The sequence below is a fragment of the Rhincodon typus genome, chromosome 13 (genome assembly GCF_021869965.1).
Source record: "Rhincodon typus isolate 14 chromosome 13, sRhiTyp1.1, whole genome shotgun sequence".
NCBI lineage: Eukaryota > Metazoa > Chordata > Chondrichthyes > Orectolobiformes > Rhincodontidae > Rhincodon > Rhincodon typus.
Window position 1 is genome coordinate 22,848,624 of NC_063344.1, and position 27,833 is coordinate 22,876,456.

The window sequence follows — 27,833 nt, forward strand, 5'->3', positions numbered from 1 at the left end:
CAGCATCATAGGAGCAGGAAGGCTGACGTTTCGAGCCTGGACCCTTCGGGTCAGCCTTCCTGCTCCTCTGATGCTGCTTGGCCTGCTGTGTTCATCCAGCTCTACACCTTGTTATCTTGAGTACCACCTTGGTTTCTGATTTGGAAGTGCTTCAGAAGAGGTTTACTAGACGGGCTGTCTAATAAGGAAAGGTTGGACAGAATAGGCTTGCTTTCACTGGAGCTTGAAGACTGATTGACTTGGTTGAGATGTAAAAGATCCTGAACAGTTTGACAAGATAGACGTGGAAAGGATGCTTCCATGTTTACCTGTGCACAAGTTGAACGAGTGGGCAAATGCATGGCAGGTGAAATATTAATGTGGACAAATGCTAGTATGTGGAGTTTATCCACTTTGGCAGCAAAAACAGGAAGACAAATTATCTGAATGCTGATAGATTGGGAAAAGGGGAGATGCAACAAGACCTGGGGGTCCTCCTGTACCTGCTGCTAAATGTAGGCATGCAGGGACAGCAGATAGTGAAGAAGGTAAATGGTATGTTTACCATCATAGTGAGAGGATTGGAATACAGGAGCAGGGACGTCTTGTTGCAATTGTATGGGGCATTGGCAAAACCACACCTGGACTATTGTGTGCAGTTCTGATCTCATTGTCTGAGGAAGGATAGTCTGGTTATGGAAATGCAACAAAGATTTACTAGCCTGATTCCTGAGATGACAGGATTGACATACGAAGAGAAACTGGATTGGTTAGTGCTATATTCATTAGAGTATAGAGGAATGAAGGTGATCTCATAGATATCTATAAATTTCTAACAGGATTAGACAAGGTAAACACAGGAAGGATGTTCACTGAAGACTGGAGAGCCCAGAACCAGGAGTTACAGTCTAACAATAAGTACTGAGATGAGGAGAAGTTCTTCTCAGGGAGTTGTGAGCCTGTGGACTTTTCTGCCACAGAAAGTAGTTGAGGACAAAACATTGAATGTTTTCAAGATGTTAGATATAATTCTTAGGGCTAAAGAGGTCAAAGGGCATGGGGACAATGTGGGAACATGGTACTGAGTAGGATGATCAGCCATGATTATGTTGAATAGTGGAGCAGGCTCAAATGGCTGGATGGCCTACTCATTCTTAATTCAAAATTTCTGTTTTCTCTTGTGGGTGAGTCCAGAGCTAGAAGGCACTGTTTTAAAGTCAGGGGTCAACCTTTGTGGATAACAATGAGAAAAATAGACCAATGAGCCTGACATCAGTGGTAGGTAAGTTGTTGGAGGAGATTCTGAGGGACAGAATTTACATGTATTTGGAAAGGCTTAGGGATAGTCAACATGGCTTTGCGCATGGGAAATCATGTCTCACTAACTTGATTGAGTTTTTGAAGAGATGACAAAGCAAATTGATGAAGGCAGAGCAGTGTATATTGTCTATACGGACTTCAGGATGTGCAGGTGCCAGTGTTGGAATGGGGTGGACAAGATCAGAAGTCACACGACACCAGGTTATTGTCAAATAGCTTTCGCTCCAAAAGCTTGTGATTTCAAATAAACCTGTTGGACTACAACCTCGTGTCGTATGACTTCTGCCCTATATGGACTTTGGCAAGGTTCCACATGGTAGACTGATTACTGAGCTTAGATCACATGGAATCCAGGGGCAGTTTGTCAATTGGCTACAAAATTGGTTCGAAGGTAGGTGACAGAAGGTGGTGGTAGAGGGTTGCTTTTTGGGCTGGAGGCCTGTGACCAGCAGTATGCTGCAAAGATCATTGCTGGGTCCACTGCTTTTTGTCATTTATCAAAATGACTTTCAAGTGAATAAATGAGGTATGATTAGTAAATTTGGAGATGACACCAAGATTGGTGGCATAGTGGACAGCAACGAAGGTTATCTCTGACTACAACGGGACCTTGTTCAAATGGGCCAATGGGCCAAAGAGTGGCAGATAGAGTTTAACTTAGATAAATGTGAGGAGTTGCATTTTGGTCTGGCAAACAAGGGCAGGACTTGTATAGTCAATGGTAGGGCCTTAGGCATGTTATGAACAAAGAGACCTAGGGGTGTAGGTGCAAAATTCCCCCCTTGAAAGTAGAGTTACAGGTAGACAGGGTGGTGTAGAAGGCTTGCTTTCATTGGTTAGTGCATTGAGTATAGGAGTTGCGTTGTCATGCTGTACAGGACTTTGGTGAGGCCACATTTAGAATACTGCGTTCGATCCTGGTCCCCCTGCTTTTGGAAAAACATTGTTAAACTTGAAAGGGTTCAGAAAAGATGTATAAGGATGTGGCTGGGATTGGAGGATTTGAGCTTTGGGCCAGGCTGAATAGGCTGGGGCTTTTTTCCCTTCAGAGTGCTGGAACTGAGGGGTGACCCTTACAGAGGTTTATAAAATCATTGTTAGGGTGAATACCCAAGTCTTTTTCCTAGGGTAGGGGAGTCCAAATCTAGAGGGCATAGGTTTAAGGTGAGCAGGGAAAAACGTAAAAGTGGCAACTTTTTCACACCGAGGATAGTGAGTGTATGGAACAAGCTATCAGAGGAGGTGGTGGAGGCCAATACAATTGCAATATTTAAAAGGCATTTGGATGAGTACATGAATAGGAAGGGTTTAGAGGGATATGGACCAAATGCTGGCAAATGAGACTAGGTCAAATTGGGATGCCCGGTCAGCGTGGATGAGTTGGACTGAAGAGTCTGTTTCCATGCTGTATAACTCCATGACTCTATAAAGTCATTTCTCTGAACAGGTTGAGAGAGTTTGGAACTCTCTGCCTCAGTGCACAGTGGAGGCAGGGTCTTTACATTTTTTAAAGGCAGAGCTAGATAGATTTTTGTTAGTCAAGGGAATCAAACATCCTCAGGGGTTAACGGGAATGTGAAATTTGAAACAAACCGATCAACCATGAACCTTGAATGGAGAAGCAGGTGCAAGGGGCTGAATGGCCTACTTATTCTCTTAATTCATATGCTGCTATGTTTGCATGTAGCCTGAACTTAACTCTTATCCCTAATTTGAAGTAATTTGAAAAAGGAGCAAGGATGAAGTGGGGGAACACTCAGAGCATTGGTATGGTGGAGGCAAGTTCAACTGAGGCATTCAAGAAGGCATTGGATCATTATTTGGATAACAATAACGGGAATGTGTACGGGGAAAAAGAAACAGGAGATTGCCACACGGTAATGATGCTCACTTAACAAGCCAGTGTAGGCACAATTTAGGCTGACTGGCCTCCATCGACACCATAATACTACTGTGATTCTGTGATGCTGAACAACAGATTTTCAACTAAACTCCCGTTCATAATTATCTAGTGTCCCCTTAAATACACCTATACTATTTACATCACCTGCCACAATGAGGTCTACATTCAAATGACTTTTTAGATAAAGATGTTTCTCCTGAATACCCTGGTGGATGTATAAGTTACTTTCTTGTGTTTATTAACCCTAGTTCTGTTCTCCCTCATTGGTGAAAAGACCATCTCTACATCTACCCTCTTAAATGCTTTCCGAATCTAGTAACATGCAGCCACTTGATTCCACTTCCCATTAGCAATGATGTAGGATTACAGTCCAGTAAAGAGGCTGCAGAAAAAGTTGGACCCCTGTAATATGGTATACGGTTGTGACATTTTTTTTGTGGGATCTTAGATCAGCAACATATATGTGAGTCCCAGAGGTAGGAAATTGAGATCACTGGTTTGGCTATCCATGACATAACAAAAAGATATATTCAGGATCTGAACAAAATTTATTATGCTCTTTGCCCTTTGAAAATTTCTGATTCTTATGCAGAAGTTGAACATGATTTCAGTTCATAGAACTGAAATTTTCCATGGTGGTGAAGAAGTTTAACTCACATTTGCATAAATAAATTTCCACCATCTACATTTATTAAGATCAATTCTCCACAGCCCTGAGGTAAAAGCATGTTGCTGGATCAAGTTGCAATTATATACGTTGAACATTGCATGCATATTACAGATGAAAAGTTAGGAGTAAAGATGGACAGATCCTTGGTGCTACTTGAGGTGCATTGGGGAAATGTGGCAATGCTGAAGACTTCTGATAAACCAGAATTAAATTAATTTTTATATAAATATAGAAGCTAATAAGAAAGGGTGGATAAGCAGGTTTTTGGAGCAGGGATGGTTGAGGGAGGACCTAACTGAGGTGTATACGATTATGTGGGGCAAGGTGAATAGAAGGCAGCTGTTCCCATTAGGCAAAGGGTCAATATTACGGGGGAATAACATTAAAGTGAAAGCTAGGAGGTTTAAGAGGAGATTTGAGGAAAAAATAATTTCACCCAGAGGATGTCTGGAATGCACTGCCTGGGAGGGTAGTTTGAGGTGAGAAACCACACAACCTTTAGAAAGTGCATGGATAAGCACTTTAAGTATCATAATTATCAAGGCTATGGACCAAGTGTGGCAGATAGGGAGAAATCAGTGGCCCACTTTGCAGGGAGGGTCCTCAAGCTCCTGATGGATAGAGTAATGCACAGGCTGGATTTTCTCTCCCCCTACACCACAGCAGCCTGGATCAAGCTGCCAGCCAGGTTCGAGCAGTCTTAGATGTCAGGAGGAATGCCCAGCACAGCAGGAAGAAAGTCAATGACCTTCTCCAATCTGTCAGGGAAAGTGTCATCATCTTCTCTCTAATACCTCACACTTATTTATCTCTGCTACTGGGCCCACCAATCACCAAGGCTCAAGCTCTACTACTGCCTGCAACATGTTCCCACTGACAGTCCCTAACGCTAACACCTGATACCCCTAACCCTGCGCTCACCCCATGTCCTCTGAGCTGCTTACTCACTCACCGGGATACCTCCCAAGCTGCAGCACCAGTAATAGCGGTGCCTCCCACAATTCTTGCTTCTGATTCCATGAGGAAAACAGGCCACAATGGGATAGAAAGAATCATGATTGGTGTTATTGACACTGGAACGAGGACACAAAAAGGAAGCAATGTGTACAATCAAGCACAGTGAAGCTGCACTGTTTTTCAAGATCGCAGCAATATGTTACTAAAGGACACCAGTCCCACCTATCGAAGAATTCTGACTCTTAGAGCTACTTCATACCGCTGAATGTAATGCATGGCTTCAACAGTGGAAAAAAATGCATGCATACTGCCTCTCATCTCACAAGTCCTGATATTTCACTGGACTTCATAAATGCAGGGGGTTTCTGCTCCGTTCTCACAACAGAATAGCTCCTTCTGTCAGATGGTTTTCTCATTAAAAGAAAGTGTCTTTGAAATACCTTCAGTTATGGAGTCCTGAAATAGTGAGATATTAATCTCAATCATTTTCAAAGTAGGAAGTTTTGCAAGCATTCCCAGATGGCAGTTCAGAAAATGCATATCCACATAGAGAGAGAAGATTGCAAAGACTATACTGTTGCCATTTTTTGTCCAGTTGTTTTATGATCCACAAGGACAGCAGTGAGAGTACTCCACTCCATAGTTCACATTCCTTCCCATGTTTGGAACATATTTGCTAATCATTCATTACATCTCACATCCTCTTAGCTCCAGGTGGCCTATAACTATCACTGAGAAAATCTAAAGCACAAATCCATGCCTTTTTGCTTTGTAACTTTTTTTTTGCTCCACCAATGGTATGTACATACAGACCCACAATAAATGTTTCTGCAGCTGTTTCTAAAAAATTGTACAAACTGTGTCATATGGTGAATGCATCAACATAAACTGGACAAAAATCCCTGCACTCTTGTATTCTATGGCATGGTGTATTATAGTGATCCACAATACGTTGACAATGTTACACAGAATTGCATAGAATTTACAGCACTAGAACAGGCCACCTAATCCAAATCAAAGACCAAGAGGCAGGAGGACTCTGTGCTTTTGAATCAATGCAGGAGAGAAAGTGAAGACAGCAGCTTCATAAAGAACACAACAGTGAGCAGGGCAACAGTTTCCTAAGGAGCTAGAGAGAGCATTAGCAAGTTCTCAAACAATATGAGGGAGAGGTGTCAGCAGGTTTTATAAAGAGCAAAGGGGACATAGAATCTCTAATGTGTGGAAACAGGCCATTCGGCCCAACAAATTCACACCAACCCTCTGAAGAGCATCTCACCCAGACCATACCACTACCCTGTAACCCTGCATTTCCCATGGCTAACACACCTAATCTACACATCCCTGAACACTATGGGCAATTTAGCATGGCCAATCCACCTAGCCTGCACATGTTTAGACTGTGGGAGAAAACGAGAGCACCCGGCAGAAACCCAAGCAGACACGGGGAGAACGTGCAAACTCCACACAGACAATCGCCAGAGGGTGGAATCAAATCCGGGTCTCTGGCGCTGTGAGGAAATAGTGCTAACCACTGAGCCACCATGCCACCCCGACATCTGTGAGAGAGCAACAGCAACAGAAGATAAAAAGCAGTGGCAATTTGTGAGAGGGGTAGTGGCAGCAGGAGATTAGAAAGAAAGCAGCAGAGATCCTCTTCAAACTGTTTCTACCTTTCAGAGCCAAAGCATGATGCCGCAGGAAAACATGTAAGTGATTGGTGGATATTTCTCCATGTCACTTTTGACTAGCCAAGTGGTTTTAATCAATTGATACAGTTATGAAATTAACTTTTAAATTTTTAGCATAGTTAATTAACTAAATAGAACAGAGATGGCTAGGCAGGCAATGTGTTGCAGCTGTAGTATGTGGGAGCTGGTAGACGCCAGTGTGACCACGTCTACAGCAAGTATTGGCTGTTCGAGAAACTTCAGCTCAGAATTGAAGAGCTGAAACTGCATTGTCAGCAGTGAATACAGCATGCAAAGTTGAAAGACTTACAAATAATTCAAATACAAAGCCAGATACTACAGATAATGGACATCTGAAATAGCCCCTGGTAATACTCAGCAGGGTGGTCATTACATGTAGAAGGGTAAACAGAGTTCGTGTTTCAGACCAGAAGATTGTCTCACCTGGAAGGAGAGTTTTGTAATGCAAAGGAAGGACTAAAATATCTGTCCCATTTTTCTGTCACAAATGAAATTTGAAAACACTTCTACACACAAACAGCTGGATTCTATGTTCAATCTCCAGGAGGTTTGAAGCAAGGGGCCATGTAAAATCCAGTTAGTGACTTTCCCTTCATCAATTTGCCCATTCCTGATCTGTCTGAAATTTACTGGGCGGGGGTGCATAAGGAAGGCAGAAGGCAACTCACATACCCTTGGCCCTGTTAAGCCCCAAAGGCAACAATTAATGGCCACTAAAGGGACTGATTCCAACCCCATTAGTGTTTTACCCACAGTTGAGAGGCCCATGCCATGCAGGAAGCCTGGCAGCAGAATGGACTACTATCAGGAGAGGGAGATTTCTTCTTGGCTGTTCACTGGACCCATCAGAGGCCCCAGTTCCAAGGTAATCATCCCTTTAACCCTGAAATCCTTGTCATTGGAGATTGCCTGTTGTCTCAGCAGTGTCCACCGCTTTCAACTGGTACAGATGTGCCACATGATCTTGCTGAATGGGGAGCATGCTTTAGGAACTCAGTGGCCTACACCTGTTCCTCTGGCTTGGATAACTCTGTTGGTAGCATGCCTTTTGAGGAGGTTACTTGGATGAGATAAAACATGAATGGATCAAAAGATTGCAGCGACCAACACCTGACTTCAGAAAATCTCTCTTTCGTGCCGAATGGTAGCAGAAGGAGACTTCTACCTGCCCCTTTGGAACCCAGGCCCAATTTCCTACATCGTGGTTACATAAGCAAGTATGCAAGGCTGGTGCCTGTCTGGTTACCTGCCACCTTTAATGAATGCAATGTTCCAACTAAAGAAACGAAAGGCAAATATTTATGTGGGGCCTTTCACATCCTCAGGACTTCCTAATCCATTTCATAGTGAACTGAATGCTTTTGAAATTGCTTTATTGTTATAGTGCAGAAACATGGCAGCCGACTAATGTACAACAAATTCCTACAACTGCAGTCAAATTATTAATCAGCTTTTTACATATTGATTGAGGGATAAAAGTTGCCCAGGGCACCAAGAGAACAACCCTGTTCTTTCTCAAAATGGCACCATGAGATTTCTGAATGTCAACCTAAGTTTAGTGTTTCATCTGAGAAACAGTCCCAAGAAACTGGAATGAGGGTTGACTTAAAACTTTTCAAACATTTTGGGCAGTACAGTGGCTTAGTGGTTAGCACTACTGGCTCACAGCACCAGGGACTCAGGTTCAATTCCACTCTTGGGCACATATTTGTATAGAGTTTGCACATTCTCCCTGTGTCTGTGTGGGTTTCCTCCAGTTTCCTCCCACAGTCCAAAGATATACAGGTTAGGTCAATTAGTCATGGAAAATGCAGGGTTAGGATAGGGTTGTAGGTGGGATGCTCCTCAGAGGGTCAGTGTGGACTTGATGGGCTGAATAGCTTGCTTCTACGTTGTTGTGATTCTGTTTAATCATAAAAGGTCACAGGTTGCAGCACCAGTAAATACGTGCATGTCAAATGCCAGACATGTTTTACAATTGGCAGTAAAGGTAAATCCGAGTTCTTGCAGGTAGCTAGCCCCACTCTTCCAAGCAAAATAGTAGAGAATGAAACTGCAAGACTGGTATTAATATGAAAAAGTATATATGTGAAAGTGGTAGAAACTATGAAATAAAACAAAACACAAAATTCAACTTTCCTGAACTAATTTTAAGAACATATTTATAATTCACCATAAAATGCAGGAAGTAACAGCAAAAAGAAACCCCACAGATGCACTGAGGGAAACCAGCAGTTTCTAAGATCTCAGTAGGGACAGCTTAGAGTGGGTCTTTACATTTCGTAACTGCATTGTAAATGTTTTTTTAGCCAGCTGTAGTTCTGTTTATGCTCAGTACTCTGAAGCATTCCTTAATCTCTGGAATTGTTTCCCCCACCACTCCCACCCTAATCCTCTCGCGGTCTCTTTCCTCCTTTAAGATGCTCTTTAAAATCTAGCTCTTGGGTAATGCCTCTGATACTCTATCCTAACATCTCCTTACATCACTGTGTCCAACTTTCCTTCAGAAAGCCACTTTGAAGGTGTCTTACTTCATTAACGGTATTATATAAATGCAAGTTAGTGTTAAAGTAAAATTCATAGGAAGTTCTTTAAAGGCTGTATCATTATTCAGGTTCTCATGAAAAACATCTTAAATTGAGAACCTTATTGAAGCAGAATCTTTAAATTTATCCAGCTCTGCTGCCAAAATATTTGGTACAGAACAAAGAAACTGTAACTAAGTTGAATAATTTCTTTAGATTTTTTATTTGCTGTGAAAACTAATATCTTAAATAGATGGACAATGAAAAAGCTGAGACTCAAGGTCACACAGAGACATTAACTGATGGATCATGCACTTGTCAAAATCAAATGTTAATTTTGCAAACTAAAATGGGTTTGGAATATATTACTCACTTATCTTCCACCAATCAATAATAGAAAAGTTATTTCATATCTTATTTCACATTTTTCTCAACATAAAGTGCGTCGTACAGTACAATTGGTTTAAATATTGCTCAGACGAATCAAAAGAAAAGCAGTTGCATTTCATAGGATGTCAAACTGAAGCTCTTGCAAAGGGCTTTGTGGGTTTCCCAGTTGCTAATTTAGACTCCAATCAATCTTGGCAATGGATTCACATTATCACCGCTGTGCACTAACACAGAATGTGTGAGGTTCCAGCGTCATATGCACTGTTTCCAATTTACCACTACTTGGAACCTTAATTCAAAGTCAACAAATTTGCAGATGATAGAGGCAGTGGGATTAAATTAGACAGCTCTGAAACTGCAGGCTTATCAAAAGATGATGCCTCTGGCAGTACTGCATCCCTCGGTGAATCTTAAAATCACCTGCAGTGTAAATGGACTGTTTTCTGAGCTGTCGGATTAGGTATGTATGAAGAATACAGGAATATCTTTTTCACCCAGAGGATAGTTAGACTATGGCATCTGCAAACACAAAGTATTGCTGAGATGAACATCATATTTTCATTTTGAGGGAGAGTGGAATTGAAAGACACGCTGGTACGATGGGATGAAGTTGCATCATAAGGTAAGGAGTGGGGTTCGTTGATGACTGCAGAATTTTCACTACAATTTACAATTCCTCAGATATGGAAGAGGTCTGTGTCCAAATGCAGCAAATCCTGAACAACATCCAGACTTGTGCTAACAACTGGTAACATTAATACTACAGAAATTGAGCTGAACTAGCTATATACATATTGTGGCTATAAACAGCAAGGCAGAGGCTAGAATCCTGCAGGTAACTCACCTCCTGACTCCTCAAAATCTGTCCAATAATCTACAAGACACAAGTCAGGAGTATGAGGGAATACTGGATAATTGCAGTTCCAACAACACAAGCTTTTTTTTTAAATTCATGCATGGGATGAGATGTGTCCATCCCTAATTGCCCAGAGGCAGTTAAGAGTTAATAGCATTGTTGTGGGTCTGGAGGTCATATGTAGGCCAGACCAGGTAAGGATGGCTGTTTCCCCTCAAGTGAACCAGGTGGGATCCCCCCCATCCCCCCAAAAAACTCAGCAATGGATTCATAGTCATCATTAGACTTTTAATTCCAGATTTTATTGAATTCAAACTTCACCATCCTCTGTAGTGGGATTTGAACCCGGATTCCCAGAACATGACCTGGGTCTCGGGATTAACAGTCCAGTGATAATACCACTAGGTTGTCCCCTCTCCTTGGCATCAAAGACAAAGCAGCCCACTTGATTGGCACCACATCTGCAAACATTCACTCTTCCTCCACCAATGCTCAGTAGCAGCAGTCTGTACCATCTACAACTTGCATTGCAGAAATTCACCAACGTTCCTTAGACAGCACCTTCCAAACGCAAGACCATTAACATCTAGAAAGACACGGGCAGCAGATACATGGGAACATCATTACCTATAAGTTCCCCTCTAAGCCACTTGCTAACCTGACTTGGAATTATATTGCTTCTCCTTCAGTGTCACTGGGTAAAAATTCTGGAATTTCCTCCCTAACAGTAATGTGGGGCACACCTACACAAAATGGACTGTAACTGTTCAAGAAGGCAGCTAGAGACGGGCAATAAATGCCGGCCAACTAACGATGCCCACAACCCCTTAATGAATGAAAGTAGGCCTGGAAGTGACTGATGAGGTGCACAAACACAAGCACAGATCTGTTGGGCTGAATGACCTGTTCCCGCGCTGTGAATTCTGTGCAATTCTATTTGCCAAACAAGTGTACAGAGTAATGGCTGATGACATTTAAAACAGATTGTTGTAAAATGTTACTCATTTATTGAAAAGCAACTGACACTGAATAGAAAGACACAATGGCACTGAAATGGCTACAGGTACAGCAAAGCGAGATCTAGAGGCAAATAAAAACCAAAAGAACTGCGGATGCTGTAAATCAGAAACAAAAACTGAAATTGCTGGAAAAGCTCAATAGATCTGGCAGCATCTGTGAAGAGAAATCATAGGTTAACGTTTCAGGTCAAGTGACCCTTCCTCAGAACAGACAGAACTTGAACCTAAACATTAACTCTGATTTCTCTCCACCCAGATGCTGCCAGACCTGTTGAGCTTTTCCAGCAATTTTCATTTTTGTTTGAGATTTTACAGGCTCAGCATTAATGTGTAAAATCAATACTGAGCAGCAATGGGTTAATCTGCAGATGTGTTGATCTACACACCTTGGGAAAGAGAGCTAATCATGGGGAAAGTGGCGACCTGACAGAGATGATGAAGTTGGAACAGCTAATCAAGAAAATTAATCTGGAATGTCACGTTAAATGAAGGAGTAGATTATAGGCACACTGATTCAAACTGAAGGGGTGTAATGTTAGGACTGATATCAGGAAATTCCTGCAGGCATAAATATAAAATAAACTCCTGGATAGCATAGTGAAAATAAGCATTGTTGTGGATTAATTGAAAATAAATGCATAAAGGTGGATAAACCTCCAGGACCTGACCAGGTGTACAGTAGAACTCTGCGGAAGTTAGGGAGTGATTGCTGGGCCCCTTCCTGAGATATTTGTATCATCAATAGCTACTGGTGAGGTGCCAGAATACCGGAGGTTGGCTAACGTGATGCCACTATTTAAGAACGGTGGTAAGGAAAAGCCAGGGAACTATAGACCGGTGAGCCTGACATCAGTGGTGGGCAAATTGTTGAAAGGAATCCTGAGGAACAGGATTTACATATATTTGGAAAGGCAAGGACTGATCAGAGAGAAGTAGCCATTTGGATACAGGACTGGCTCGAAGGTAGAAGACACATGGTGGTGGTGGAGGGTTGTTTTTCAGACGGGAGGCCTGTGATCAGCAGTGTGCCACAAGGATCGGTACTGGATCCACTGCTTTTCGTCATTTATGTGAATGATTTGGATTTGAACATGGGAGGTATGGTTAGTAAATTTGCAGATGACACCAAAATTGGAGGTGTAGTGAACAGTGAAGAAGGTTACTTCAGAGTACAATGGGATCTTGATCAGATGGGCCAATGGGCAGCAGATGGAGTTTCATTTAGATAAATGGGAGGTGCTGCATCTTGGAAAGGCAAATTATACCCTTAATAGTAAGGTCCTGGCAAGTGTTGCTGAACAAAGACACTGGGGTGCAGGTTTATAGTTCCTTGAAAGTGGAGTTGCAGATAAATAAGACAGTGAAGAAGGCATTTGGTATGCTTGCCTTTTTATTGGACAATGCATTGTGTATAGGAGATTGAGAGGTTATGTTGCAGTTGTACAGGACCTTGGTTAGGCCACTTTTGGAATACTGTGAATCATAGAACCCCTACACTGTGGAAACAGGCCCTTCAGCCCAACAAGTCCACACTGAACATTGGAACATCCCACCCAGACCCATCCCCCTATAAATCACCTAAGCTACAGACCCCTGAACACTACAGGCAATTTAGCTTAGCCACTCCACCTAACTGAACATCTTTGGGCTGTGAGAGGAAACCAGAGCACCCGGAGGAAACCCATGTAGACATGGGGAGAATGTGCAAACTCCACACAGACAGTCGCCCGAGGGTGGAATTGAACCGGGTCCCTGGCACTGTGAGGCTGAAGTGCTAACCACTGAGCCACCACGTTGCCCTATGTTGTGTGTAATTCTGGTCTTCCTGCTATAGGAAGGATGTTGTGAAACTTGAAAGGGTTCATAAATGATTTACAAGCATGTTGCCAGGGTTGGAGGGTTTGAGCTATAGGGAATAGGCTGGGGCTATTTTTCCTGGAGCATCAGAGGCCAAGGGGTGACCTTGTAGAGGTTTATAAAATCATGAGGGGCATGGATAGGGTAATAGACACGGTATTTTCCCCAGGGTGGAGGAGAGTCCAGAACTGGAGGCTATAGGTTTAAGCTGAGAGGGAACGACTTAAAAGAGACCTAAGGAGGCAACTTTTTCACTGAGGATGGTGCGTGTATAGAATGAGCTGCCAGAGGAAGTGGTGGAGGCTGGTACAATTACAACATTCAAAAAGGCATATCTAGATGGATACATGAATGGGAAGGGTTTAGAGGGATATGGGCCAAATGCTGGCAAATGGGACTAGATATATTTAGGATATCTGGTCGGCACTAACGAGTTGGATCGAAGGGCTCTGTTTCCGTGCTGTACATCTCTATAACTGTATGGTTCTAATTTGATGCGTAAGTGGGGTGTAGGGTCTCTCTGGATGAGTGAAATAAATGCTTCTAATCGCCTTGGCCATTTACCAAGTACCTAATATTGTCCCGGAATACATGTCTGTAATATTAATAGCACACTCATACTCAATCTGACGCTTCAATAAACCACAAAACGGTTATCATCTACTTCTCCTAATTTATTTAATGTTCTCCAGTTGTAATTTCTGATTTTTTTAGGATTACATTCTTATTTTAATTTTGTTTGCATTGTATCGCCTACTTTTAATGCAAAAAAAAACCTAGCGTATTGAAGATCAACTGGAAATAGCCCATCCAGAATAAAGGATGCCTCACAGGCTTCCTCATAGCCCTGGGACTGATGCAAACTGGTCTGAATGTAAAATTCATAGGTTCGTATAGCAAGCACAACTCCAGCCGTGGTTCACACTGACCCCTACAGACAGATTCAAAAAAGTTCTTGTGTTGGTTGTCGATCATGTCGCGCTGGAGCCTGAACGTTAAGATATACAGGCAATTGTCAAATAGGGTTTGGAGATCTCCGCAAATGACCACATTTTAGCGATACAGCTTTCTGAGCCACTAAGTGAATCCCAACTCTAGGAAATAAAGCCGGACCCGCATCTATTGTGCAGCAACACATCCTGTCACTTAAAATGCGATAAAAACAGAAAGTTCCAGTGGTTTGCCTTCTTACTGAATACAAAATGTCTAAAATAAAATCCCAGTAACGGTGCCTGTCATTGACGAACCCAACTCTCAGAGAACTCCTAGTTCACACTGTACAATATCACTGGGACTGTGTCCTAGTGCACAGAGCAGAGTTCTCCAGAACACTATAGTTATTTACCATTCGCAGTCTCGCTATTTGCCTGCACGGGTCTTACATCGAGAGAGGGGGTTAGTCCATGTATTAATCACTCGGTCTCTGAGAACACGACTGGCCGAGAGATTAGTGAGCAGAGAATTTCTACATTCAGGGCTGATCGGGAATCTCAGTTAAAGTTCCGGCTGCTACTACAAAACGGACAAAGCCACAACAGAAGTCAGCGGCTGGCCGTTTTAACCCTTGCCCCGTCTGATCCCTCTGCTCTTGAGCTGCTTTCCCTTCGGCGTGGGAGGGATCACCTCGCCACTAAAACATTGTAAATATGTTGCTGCCTTTTTGGCATTCACGACCGAAACAGATATTCAAACACTGAACGTAACTGACACATGAACAGGCTGTGTTCTCAATGCGGGCTGCATGCTGCAGATTACATGGAGACGATTAAGAAATGGAAAGATAATTTATACTCACATGTCTGCTTGAAGTTCCAACGAAACTGCCTGCCTAATAGCAAAGAAGTGGAGGCAGATAATTACCACAGTGAGTTCCATTGCTGAAGATTGGGGACTGAGGGGGATTCGAACAGGCGATTATTTAGGACTGATATACTCCCCCAAAGCCCTTCAGCCTGAATGGATTACAAGCTGCTGCATCCCGTTAGCACGCAGATTAATGGCTGTATTTGAGGATGATGTCCTCTGAATAACGGACGATACTTGTTCTGGACGTTACATTTATCTTTCCGCTTTATAATTCCTCTCACGACTTCAACTTTTAACCCCTCGCCCCAATACGTCCCCTAACCTACTCAGGGATTCTTCCTCCTCCTTCTCCTCCCTTTCTGATGCTGCCTGCCCTTGTCACTTCCCAGTCTCGGACCCTCACTGTTAACTCCAGTGTTCAGTCTGTGGTGTGTGGGACCTGTTCTGGCCGATCACTGGCTCACTCACCAACTCTTTCAAATCTCCAGCATCAAAACCACACTTCCGCAAAGCAGCCCCCTTCTTGTAACATGTGACACTCCGGAGTCATGGTTACTGCACACATTCACACAACGGGGATCTTTTTGCCTGTGCTTAAGCTCCACTGCTCATTGCTTTGCAGCATCTAATTTGCATGCAGCCACCAAGATTTTACTTAGAAACGTTCATAGACATGAATGAGACGCACCTCTGCAATCGTCTTAACTAGCTAGTTAAGTTAACTAGTTCTGAGGAAGGGTTACTCAACCCAAAACGTTAACTCTGATTTCTCTCCACAGATGCCCAGACCTGTTGAGCTCTTCCAGCAATTTCCGTTTTTGTTTACAGACTTATCTATGTTGCATTAAACGACACTACAAAGGACTTGCAAAATGAGGTAATGAATGCAATTTTCCATAAGCGCACCTTGTTTATATCATGGTCCCAGAGGAGGGCTGCAGTCATCCAGGCAAAAGGGGAGTATTCCATCACACTCCTGATTTGTGCCTTGTGACAGGCTTTGTGGAGCCAGGAGGAAAGTTATGTTTTGCAAGACACCTAGCTTCTGAATGCTCTTGTAGCCACAATATTTACACGGCTAGTCCAGAACAGGTTCTGGACAATTGTAACCGTCAGGATCCTTTAATTGAGGGATTCATTGACAGCATATTGTTGAATGTTCAGGTGCTATTTATGCTCTTGCTGGAGATGGTCATTGCCTGGCACTTATATGGCATTAACGTTATTTGCTACATGTCAGCCCAAACCTGGATATACATGGACTACATAGGCATCTGAGAAACATGAAGGGCACTGGCAATTGTGCCATCATCAATGAAAACTAGGTAAAGAGGAACCAATTTCCTTCCCTTAAAGAGAGACACTCAAAAATGATTTCATGGCCATCAGTAAACCTTTAATTCCACTTATTTTAAAAATTCAAATTCCTCCCATCTTCCACTGTGGGATTCATATCTAGGGCTCTGGATTACTAGTCCAGCAATAATGCCATTATGTAATTACCTTGCCATAAATTGAACATTATTCTGCCTGCTCACATTAAATTAAAGTTGTGGACCCAAGTCAGGTTGCAACTTCCCAAACTCAAGTTCACTCATGGCTTAAGATAACAAGGTGTAGAGCTGGATGAACACAGCAGGCCAAGCAGCATCAGAGGAGCAGGAAGGCTGACGTTTCGGGAAGAAGGGTCTAGGCTCGAAACGTCAGCTTTCCTGCTCCTCTGATGCTGCTTGGCCTGCCGTGTTCACCCAGCTTTACACCTTGTTATCTCAGATTCTCCAGCATCTGCAGTTCCTACTATCCCCTTCACTCATGGCTTAATTGAAAGTCAGCCACTCCCAGGGTGACATTTTACTCAGGCCTCCAACCAACAGATTTGGGTTAGGATGAAACTGTTTGGCAACTGGCACAAATTGGATTTCTTCCCTGCAGTATCCTCTTCATATTTTTTTAAAAATTGTTGTTTGAGAATATTGACAGATCACATACATAAAAGGCCCAGCTGAAGCAGGGGAAAAACCTCAGCAGAATTATTCAAACCAAATTAACAGTTGCAACTAGAGCTCTCAATAAGAAAGGACTGCAAAGTAGTACTGGCCATACATCCCACTTATATTTTTCATACTTGGCTTTCAAATGTAAAAACTTAATTATAACCTTTGCAGGATAGAGGAGATTAAAATGTACATTAAAATTTTAATTTAATATTAATTCATACAAGATGGTCATGTAATTTATGGTTATGTAAGGAGCAGTTGTTTAATGAATAGTTGGCTGTATAAATCATTGTTCCTTTTTCAACTCAAAAACCTCTTTGATACACTAGAAGTTTCCTGTACTCAATGCCATCCTTTTCTCATTGCAGCTGAAGCCAGTCTTCCTGGGATCCTATTGCACATTGAAATGATTGGATAGGAGAAAGCTCATGTGAAACATAAATACATCATGGAGCTATTGGGCTGAATGACTTGTTTTGTGCTACAAATTTGAAGTAATTTTATGTGTTGTTCTCAGTTTTTCCTTTCCTGTTCTTTTTTTTTCGGTTATTCCAACAATTCACATTTTTGTGGTTCCTTTGACATAGCAAAACATCCCAGTTCACTTACATAGAAAATCTCATGGCATCGTCTCTCATGCTATAATTACCATGCATTCATAGCACTGCTAGATTTTCACTGTATATTCAGTATCTATTGGTACTTCCAAGATTATTCATCATCACTCAGTTTAAAGCTTTTATTAAAATATGTACGTTGATGCAGCATCTCCCTGCAAAAGTTCAACAAATTGTGGAGTGAACATAGCCAATGTCAGGTAATAGGAATTTAAATATGTGTCTTTATATTGGCATCAACGTGATCACTAGTTACCTTTTTCATTCCAGATTCTATGAAGCATTTAAGGCTTGGAAAGATAAAGTGCCCATCCTTGTAAAAAGTGACTAGATAATAAACATGTGTTTAAGATCATAAGAGGAAGATGATCAGACAGTTTTGACTTAAGTACATCATGTAAATGATGATAAAAATATGATTTTTTGGCAAAATAAATGACTGAGAGGTAAAAGACAGAGCACTTTCAGATTTGGGGAGCAGCCAGAAGAACTGCAGTAATCTTTTCTGGTACTATACATTCCTATGTTACAATGTTTGGAAAGCAAAAATGAACTGATTTATGTTGCTTTAGTACATCTGTTCCACTCTATACCTGCTGATTCCATGGGGGAGCACTGCAAAACTGATTATGTGATAGTAACAGTTTTGTTTAAACTCTTAGAACTGATTGAAACATAGCTACTTACTGATGAGGCTCCTTTAAAAGTGGATTTCTCAAATATTTTTCACTGTGTTTGGAATACAATGATGAGTAATCCATGGAAACAAATGTTGAAGAAATACACTTTAGCTCAATATAGTTAGAATTTTGAAATTTAAAGGATTGGCATTTTGATATTATGTAGGCAGCACCTATGGGTTGCATTTAAACCATAAGAAGCAGAACGCAAAGCAGCTTCAAAAACCACCTTGTCAAAACGTAACTCTCACTCAGTTTGAAATCTGCTGATACCACGAAGTCTAAGAGTCTCAGAAATCTCTTTCCATTGCATGGGCACCAGGGTCCGCTACAGTGTCATATTCTTCATCTTCCTCCTGGTCATGTCATCCTCTGAGGTAGAGTGGCAGTGCAGGTCCTCTTCTTCATCAATCTCCAGTCAATTGTAAGGTCATGTTATGCAGCATAGAGTAAGTGACCATAATATAACACCCTGGCTGGAATTTACTGGAAGGTACCACGAGTGGTACATTCAATACAGATCTGTGTTAGGAGATAGTTTTGGTTGGAGCACCTTTTGTTATCCATGTCTGATCATTTAACATCAAAGCACAAATGCCCAAGACCCTCTGCCTGGATGAGACATGGTCTTCTATATTACTGGTATTCTGTCATTTGAAGGTAGCTGACTTTTGGGTGATAAATGCCATCTCTTGGGTACTGCCTTATTATCCTTCGCAGCTTCAAGCTGTGCTTCTCTGGACTCTACCGAACAGGAGAATGCCTCAGATTAAGTTCCTCCTCACTACTCTGTCCAATGTCAGAATAGGCAGTTCCCTTTTCCATTCTCTTGTCTGATGCTTGTTCATTCCTCCAGACTTTCTCTGTCAACCTTTGTTGCCCAAGTGATGCTAGCAGCCAGATACCCCTGTCGGAAAGACTATCTGTCAAAGTTGAAATATACCAGCTTGTCAGTTCTTGCAAATCTGTCTCATTAGTTACACAGCTGAGCTTTATGCCGCACATTTTAAATGAGTTGTTCAGTGTATCTCTTCGTCTTGGTAGCTTCCTGCTGTGTGCCCACCAGCTGCACCCTCACCTGTCACCTAGAGTGTCATTTTGAAATCAATCTATTCGGACACAGTTTGATACACATCGAAACAAACGCAGAAGACGTTGGAGAAACTAAGCCAGTCTGGCAGCATCTGTGGAGAGAGAAACAGAGTTAACATTGAGTCCAGTATGACAGTTCTTCATATCAGGCTCAATGCTAACTCTGTGCATCCACAGGTGCTGCCAGATCTGCAATGTTTCTCAAGCATTTTCTGTGCTTGTTTTCGATTTCTGGCATCTGCAGCGTTCTGCTTTTATTATGAAATACCACCATGGCCTGAGATAGGATTTGAACCTGGAGCTTCAGGCCCAGAGATAGGGACACTACCACTGTGGCACAAAATCCTCAAATCATCTGTAACCAACCTGTTCAGTCATGTTATGACCAACCTCCAGGCCAGGAGGGAACTTGAATACAGCCCCTCTGGCCCTCTTAAGAGTCAATCACATTACTCTGGGTCTGAAGACACATGTAGGCCAGACCAACTGAGGAGATTTTATTTTAAATCAAGCTGTTCAGATGTGTTGTAACGCATCTGTAAGGCAGGTGGTACTTGAACTCAGGCCTCCTGGCTTAGGGAAAAATTAACTTTCAATTCACACTAAGAGTCATGTGCTCTCCATTTTGATAATGTCTTAATTCTGGTAGATCGATAGAGCAAAAAGTAGTGCCGATGTTACCTACTTTTGCCCAAAGGGTAAATAAATAAATATGCACTCAAGGCAATCTGAGTGCTGTCTTGAAGCAGACCTGACAGTTTTGAAATAGGCAGTTCACTTTAATATGGTTTCCCTTTGAGAAGTTGGCATGACATTGGGACTACAAATCCCTCCGTTTGCCTCTCTCCTCCCTATCTCTGCAACAGCCTCCAGCTCTATACCCTTCACTCCTCCAGCCCTGGTTTTTTGCATAGCTCTGATCCTCATTACTCTGTTATTGGCAGCTATGACTTCAACTGATTAGGTTTTAAGCCCTAGGATCACACCCTACCCTTTATTGCATCCTCATCTTTCATCCATTGAATGCTCCTTAAAGCTTCCTTCTTTGCCTAACCTTTCATTTTCTGCCCTATATACTTCCTTATGTGTCACAGTTTGTTTGATAATACTCCTGTGAAGAGCCAAATGGCATTTTACGATACTAAATGTCCTATATCAAAGCAAGTTATTGATAAAACTCATACAAAACTGAAAACCAAAAGGGATGAGTGGGAGCTTATCTATTTCCTTTCCCCCTTCTACAACAAACAGGATACTCCCACGAGGCTTACAAGTAAACACAGGTTTGCGTTGCAGCAATTAGCATTTTCCAGTTTTCTCCAATATTGGTCAACATCCTGTCGAGTTTCCTCATTTCCACTGTCAAAATCATCATTACAATCTGCCAGTTAATAGTGACTTCCCACACATGACCATTTTGATGAACCTAGTGTGTTATGATTGTATATCATACCATTTCAAAATTTGCCACATATCTAGAGCTGGAGTGGATAACTGAAAAATAAATTCACAGGACAACATAATTCAAGACAAGTACTGATGTAACTATGTTATGCTGACCATGCTTGATGCCAATGTAACATTATCCTGATCCTGATGTGTAAATTGACTCTACCACATCTGGCTGTTGTTCATTCCAAATTGATGTTATAGTCAATGCTTTCACCTACAAATCTGAAAATATGTTTTGGTGCTCCATATTGCAGAAAAATAGAACATTTAGCAGATGGACAGGCCATTCAGCCCTTCCTTCCTGGTCAGGAATTTATATTCCCTTTCGGAGACTTATTTTACACAAGTTGTTTTCCTGCTTTGTTCTCACAGTGATGTGTTTTGTAAGTTCTGTGCACACTACTATCATCTGTCAAAGGCTGGTGTTGGGGAGTTGACCCATAACTTATAAGCTACCTTATTCAAATCAAGCAGCAGGATGGTTAACAGCATTCTACATTCCTTCCCCAGCCAACACTACTATGGCTCAATGAATAAATCCACTAAGTGTATCAAGACAGAGCAGAAGTAGTAAATATTTCATCCCTAGTCCCTGCAAAGTTGACATTCATTCAGCCAGACAATTCTGGGGACATTCTTTTGTTTAGAAAAGCACCTTTCATAGTTTGTTTTTATCACCACGTTATAGAGTTTTCGCTTGATGCTAAGTAAATCAACAGAAGTTACTTTTATGTTTATTTCATTCCAACAATTTGCCAGTCTTAATGAATTCACTAATACAAACACTAATGCAATACCTGACATATCTAGGTAGAGTTTAACCTTCTCTTCCTCACTTTCCTTCCATAAGGATAAATTTACCTGCAGCACATATGCCATATATTTCTTAAGTAGAATCACCATAATTAGAATTTATCCTGCAGACATAAATTAAACTTCTTCAATATTTTATTTGGTCTAACATAGTATCACATTGCCAGAAGGGAGCTTTTCTTTTCACTGTTCTCCTAGAATAATATGGAGCCCGTAACTGTCATTTCCCTTTTTTGTAATTTTGTAAGGAGTTCACACAAACTACACATTTAAACTTTGCAGCCTCATTTACTGTGATGAGTCATTGTAAAACAAGAGTAAAGGGAAACATTTTGCCTCCTTGTTGATTCACCAAGGTCCATAGAAGGTTGAGCAACGCCCCTCTCTATTTGAAAATGATAGGAGATTGCTTGCATTGGCAAAATAGGACATCTGTTTTCCTTTGCTGCATCCAATTGTACCAGCCATTTAAGAGCATAATTTTTTTTTATATGGACTTTAGGAAGGCTACTAATGAAGCACACAAAATGATTTTTGCTTTGCTTGATGGACTTAGGGAGTACAGGAATCAGGAGATTACTGCAGATTCGAGTATAGATGATCTTCATCAGAGCAGCTCTGATGAAGAGTTGTCTAGTTTTGAAATGTTAGCCTGCTTTCTCTCCATGGATGCTGCCTGATCCGCTGTGATCTCCAGCATTCTTTTGTTTTCAGCGCAGGAATGGATCTTTACAATTAGTTCAAATAAAGAATACAAAATTCATCCCTTAATGGAATTAAAAAGAAAGATTTAAATCTTCATTCTCTTCTGTAGAAGAAACTTTGTTTCATTTGCAAGTCAAAATTTGGTGAGGAAGCCATTCCCACAAGCTTTCTTCCCTCAGAATTCCCCAATAATCCACACACAAAAACAGAAATTGCCGGAAAAGCTCAGCAGGTCTGGCAACATCTGAGGAAAGAAATCAGAGTTAACGTTTCGAATCCAGTGATCCTTCTTCAAAACCCACAAAACCTACTTAGCTGTCACCAGAAGTTATTAGAATTTAATCATTCCTATCCCTTTTTCACCAGAAAATTACCCTGTTAAACCCTACTGCCTTCTTCAAACATGACCATAGAATTGGGGCAACTGGACCATGAAAAATGCAGGTTCTCTTTATCTTTGGTATGTATAACTTTCAGTTTTCTTTTCCAAATCTGCTCCATGAATATTTTTAACGTTTACTTCTTATGATGACACCTTTGGAAAAAAAGTTCTCCTGAATGAGACAGATTTATTTGCATAAATTTCTAACTTTATATGCATGCGTGCACAGATCAATCACGCAACCCTCAAAAGATGTAAGGAATCTGCCATTATGTTGCACTCAATAATGTGAAGGAGGTAAAGGAATTAAAAATAGGATTGAGATCATTCAAATAAGAGTCCATTCATCAATTGACATTTAAATGTTGCTGCTGGATTATCATAACCTAACAATATATGCACCACTCTTAGAATATAACTTTGTACTGTACTGAACTTTTACTAGCATTAAAGGCCACAACTTCAGTTCAGCGTTGAATATCAGCTCATGTTTTCATAGCTCACTTACACTTTTCATTGAGTTTCCGCTATGATGTCATTACCTTTTTCCGTTTAATAAAATTATAGAAGGAAACCTATACAAATATAAAGTTAGTGGTAATTCTTTCCAGCTGTCTTTTATTTTGAAAAGGAGTTCTGATTCCCTTTTTTAAAAGATTCCTGATTGTGAGCCACACTGTGAATAGGAATAACCGCACTCTAAAAACACAATTTAAAGAAACAGAAGAATTTTTTTTTCAAAGGATGTAATTAAGTTACAGTCAAAACAAAATCATCTTCTTCCAAAACAGGCAAATTTTCTGAATCTGCCGTCTTCCAGTCTCTGTGATCTGCCAAATCCATTTCAGTCTTCGGTGTACTTACTGTGATGTCTTGTTTTGAATGATTAAGAATTAGTTCATGTGTGTTCATAAAATACAACCGTAGAAATTAATCTCTCCTGTCACATTCAGCAGAGCATAACACTGATTAATAAATAAATTCACTGATGTTGAGTGGTTTAAGAAGTTAAATTTCAGTTTGCAGAGTTATAATGGCTGAAGTCTGGTCACAGACAGTAGTATGGAAGGAAATGGAGCATATAGCAAACTAACAAGGAACCAAAATGTGGTATCATGGAACAGTACAGCACAGAAGGAGAAACCTCAGCTCATCATGCTTATTCCAGCAGTTGGGTTCAATTTTCAGAACGCAACAGGAACAGAAAAAGAGGTGGCTAAAAGGTGAAAATATCAACACCAAACAATATGTTGGTTTTATAATTCTATTGCTGGCACAGACCATATTCATCAGGGTAGGAAGCCAGTCCTCAATCCAGAGTGAAAGTTTAATACTCCAAAATGTAAGTGATAAACCCACATCAGTGGTGATGTAAGAGCTCACATGATGAGAGACTCTCAAGAGAGATGCTGCAGTAGACCTCAGTGATTTGTCTAAGAATGTAAACAGCTCATAGAATGTTGAATGTACAGAGACCTTAGACTCCAGCAACATCTCTTAAACAAAGGGGTGCTCCAATCTCCTCCAAGACTGCTACCACAGTTACAGATGGCGAGAGACCCCGCAGCAAGATATAACAAGAGAAACTTTGAAGACAGTCTCATCAGTAGGTCAGAGCAGTGGGGAAATCATTACAAGAATCAGCCCAGCAGCTGAGAAACAAGTGGCAGCACAGGGACTGGGAACAAGAGAAACTGTAAGGAAGCAAAGTTCCAATGAAGGGAAGCCAGAAAAGACTCACTGAACTTTTTGAGAGAATCTTTTGAGAGGGTGGAAGATCTAAGGCAAACTGAGAAGTGACAGAATCAGTGCATTTGATGTAGGAACACTTATGTGGTTTTTTTTAAATCAACCCATTTTTCTAATCAACCAGTTTAGAGATGTTATTACAAACTTCTGGAGTAGGTGGGACTTGAACCTTGGCCTCCTGGTCTGGGCAATGGACACTACCAGTGCACCACAAGTGGGCCCCATAAGTGAAATTGAAATCAGAATCAAACACAGGCCCCTAGATGTAAGGATTGACAAGTCAGCAGTAAACAACTAGGCCATCACCTTCCCCTTGGGAATAAGCCCAATGGATTTCCTAATCCACCATCTTAACCACTCAAACATCACTCCCTTGCAGACTGGAGGTGAGGGACCGGAGGCCATCGTGAGGAGGCAAGGTCACTTTGCAGACTGGAGGCAAGGCCTTGAGTTTCGAAGCCTGCAGTGGTCTGGAGACTTGGCCCAGTGCTGTCTGGAGGCTAGGTGCTGGCACGGACTCGGGTGGAAGGACTGTAAATTGTGTACTGTTTAAATTTTTTATTCTTATTCCTATGCTAGACTTTTTATTATTTTTTCTATTTTATACCAAATACTTAAGTATCTGTACCTAGATATTTTGTACCTAAGATGGCACAGTAAGTGCTGACTTGTAAACTACTCACTGTACTCATTCAAGTATATGTGACAATAAAGCCAATTCAATTCAATTCAGTTCAACACTGTGTTAGCAGAAAACTTAAATAAGGATCAGGTGAGTTCTCTAAACATGCAGTTGGTACCTTTTCTGCTCAGTAAAGAGCATGCTTGATTTTGAGAGAATAGTTTCACTTATGAATTACTTATATTGCCTGGACATAAGAAGATGATTTGATTAGAAATTGGATGGTTATCAAAGATCTGGAAGAAACCCTTTCAGATTCTTACACTCCAGTGTTGCAGTGCAATTAACAAGACCCTTTATTTAAGGTGCTAGAGAGTTATTATGGAAAAAAAAATAAAGACAGTACAACATGTTGCCCACAAAGCTGAAAGGAAACCAAAGTCTAAGTTAGGGAAATGTGATAAAATGCATCAGATACTATCATGCAGTAATCTTGCTGTAGTCCACGAGCACAAAGATTATCCTGCTACAAATATAGAGCCATATTCCTATGGAAACACTGGACATTTTAAAATGGTCTGTCATAGTAAGAAGATGTTAATGCCAAAATGGAGGATTAAGCCTACGAAAATGAACAATATCCCAGGAGATTGAAGATCCATACAGTAGTGAGGTAACTTTCTTAGGAAAAATAAAAGTATCAAAAGAAAGAATTGGAATGCTATTATAAAAGGAAGTGAGTACGAAATGAATTTTAAACTTGACACTGGAACAGGTGTATCTGTCTTCTCAAAGAGTGTAAACTTGCTGAATCGAGAATCACTTCAGCATTTCATCATTTTGCTCTGAAAGGATGATTTTAACCCTTTAACTTGTATTAGACCAGATGATACTTAGGCTTCTTTGTTTAACCTTTTATTCATGCATACATAGGAGATGTAGCTGTCAAGAAAATGGCATACAGCTCAAATTCTATTGCAAGCACAAAGGTTTTAAACTGTTTTACAGACAAAAAGCTTCCCATCACAGGTTAAGCATTTACTCAGCATATCTTCATCCAATCATATTTGTATAGTTCACATTCTGAGTTAGTATACATGACTATATTATGGAATATTATTCAAATTAATATATGGAACTATATTAACCAATCGTATCATATCATATCTCGAACTGTTAATATGTACTTTGTGATTACTATTACACTCTCTATCTTCTTTTCCCTTTCCGTCCCTCCTATTGCGCATATTGTCTCTTTTCTCTTTCAACTCCACAGACCAGTAGGCAGTCATCTCAAAGTGAGAGGTCAGTTGACTTGTGATTCTGCAGGATAATGACAAAGCAATCATGGAGACTTTACACATGATTCAAAATCAAGAATGTTCTTTAGTGAGCAGAAAAGCATGTACACATCTAAAATTTATTTTCAAGCTTTGTGCAGTGAATAGCCAGGAAACAAAAAGTGAAATGGATTCAGAACTGAATTTTCATATTTGTTCAGAGGTCTGCAGAAGCTAAAGGCAACAAGCCTAAGACAATTTGCCTACTTAAATCTAGAAAGCTCCCGTGCTAACTTCAGGAAAAAGCAAAACTTGAATTAGAAGTAATTCTTCACAAAGAAGTGCTTTCACCAGGGACTAAGCTGACAAATTGGTATCAGTCCCAAAACTGAATGTCTCACGAAGAGTTTAAGTGCACCTTACACAATTATCTTGAACTCCTCTAGAGGTCCCCAATATCATCTAAATTAGATCCTTCCTGAGTCTTCCCTGTTCGAAGGAAAACAACCCCAGCCTATCTATTTCCTTCAAAGTTGAATTGTCCCAGCCCAGGCAACATCCTGATGAATCTGTTCAACGGACTCTGCTGTACAATCATGTTCTTCCTACAGTGTGATGACCAGAATTGTGCACAATACTCAAATAGTGGCCTTTCTAACATTATATACAGTTGAATCATAACCTCTTTGCTCTTGTATTCATTGCTTTGGCTAATAAAGGCACGTATCCCATTGGCGTTGGTAATCATTTTATCTACTTGTTCTCCTGTCTTCAAGGATTTGTGGACATATACACTACAGTCCCTGTAATGCTGTGTATGTCTTAGGGTACCACCATTCATCATGTACCCTGTTGCCTTGTTAATCCTCCCAAAATGTATCACCTCACGCTTTTCAAGATTAAATTTCATTTGCAATTGTTCAGCCCATCTAACTTACCTAACTGCATCTTCCTTTAGGCTTTCCTCATATTTTTACAACACCACCAAATTTGAAAGCATCTCTGAACTTCCTAACCATTCTGATTGGTGAAGGAGGTGCACCATCGACTGCGCCTTCTTTGTTAAGTAGCTCAGGCTGTGAATACGAAGCTACAGACATCTACTGCCTGCACGATTCTGCCAGTGGAGAATAATTTCACCAAGATGGTTTCAGAGTAGAACGCTCCAATTGGTGTTCCTCTGTTCCTTCTGTTTATTTCCCATTTTCTTCTCTTCTTTTCTCCTTTTTCCCTTTTTGGTCTTTTCCCCATTGTAGAGAGGCTGGAAGCATGGAGCAGAGTGGGGTTGTGCAGTGGACTTTGAGTGGAGAGGGGATGGCTACTGGGCTGGAGGTCCGAGCAGAGCGGGGATGCCTACCTGGCTGGAGGTCTGAGCGGAGTGGGAACGGCCAGTGGGCTGGAGGTCCGAGCGGAGCGGGGATGGCTACCGGGCTGGAGGTCTGAGCGGAGC

General features: G+C 41.2%; 1 protein-coding gene across 1 annotated transcript in view; it reads right to left on the bottom strand.

Moving 5' to 3' along the window:
- The window catches only part of LOC109933236 (multiple epidermal growth factor-like domains protein 6), a 271,265-nt gene extending 256,202 nt beyond the window's left edge, over positions 1 to 15,063 (bottom strand). Inside the window, exon 1 of the mRNA XM_048604631.1 lies at positions 14,984 to 15,063. Within this exon, the coding sequence (XP_048460588.1) occupies positions 14,984 to 15,063 (80 nt within the window). The remainder of the gene's footprint in view (positions 1 to 14,983) is intronic.
- Positions 15,064 to 27,833: the final 12,770 nt, after the last annotated feature.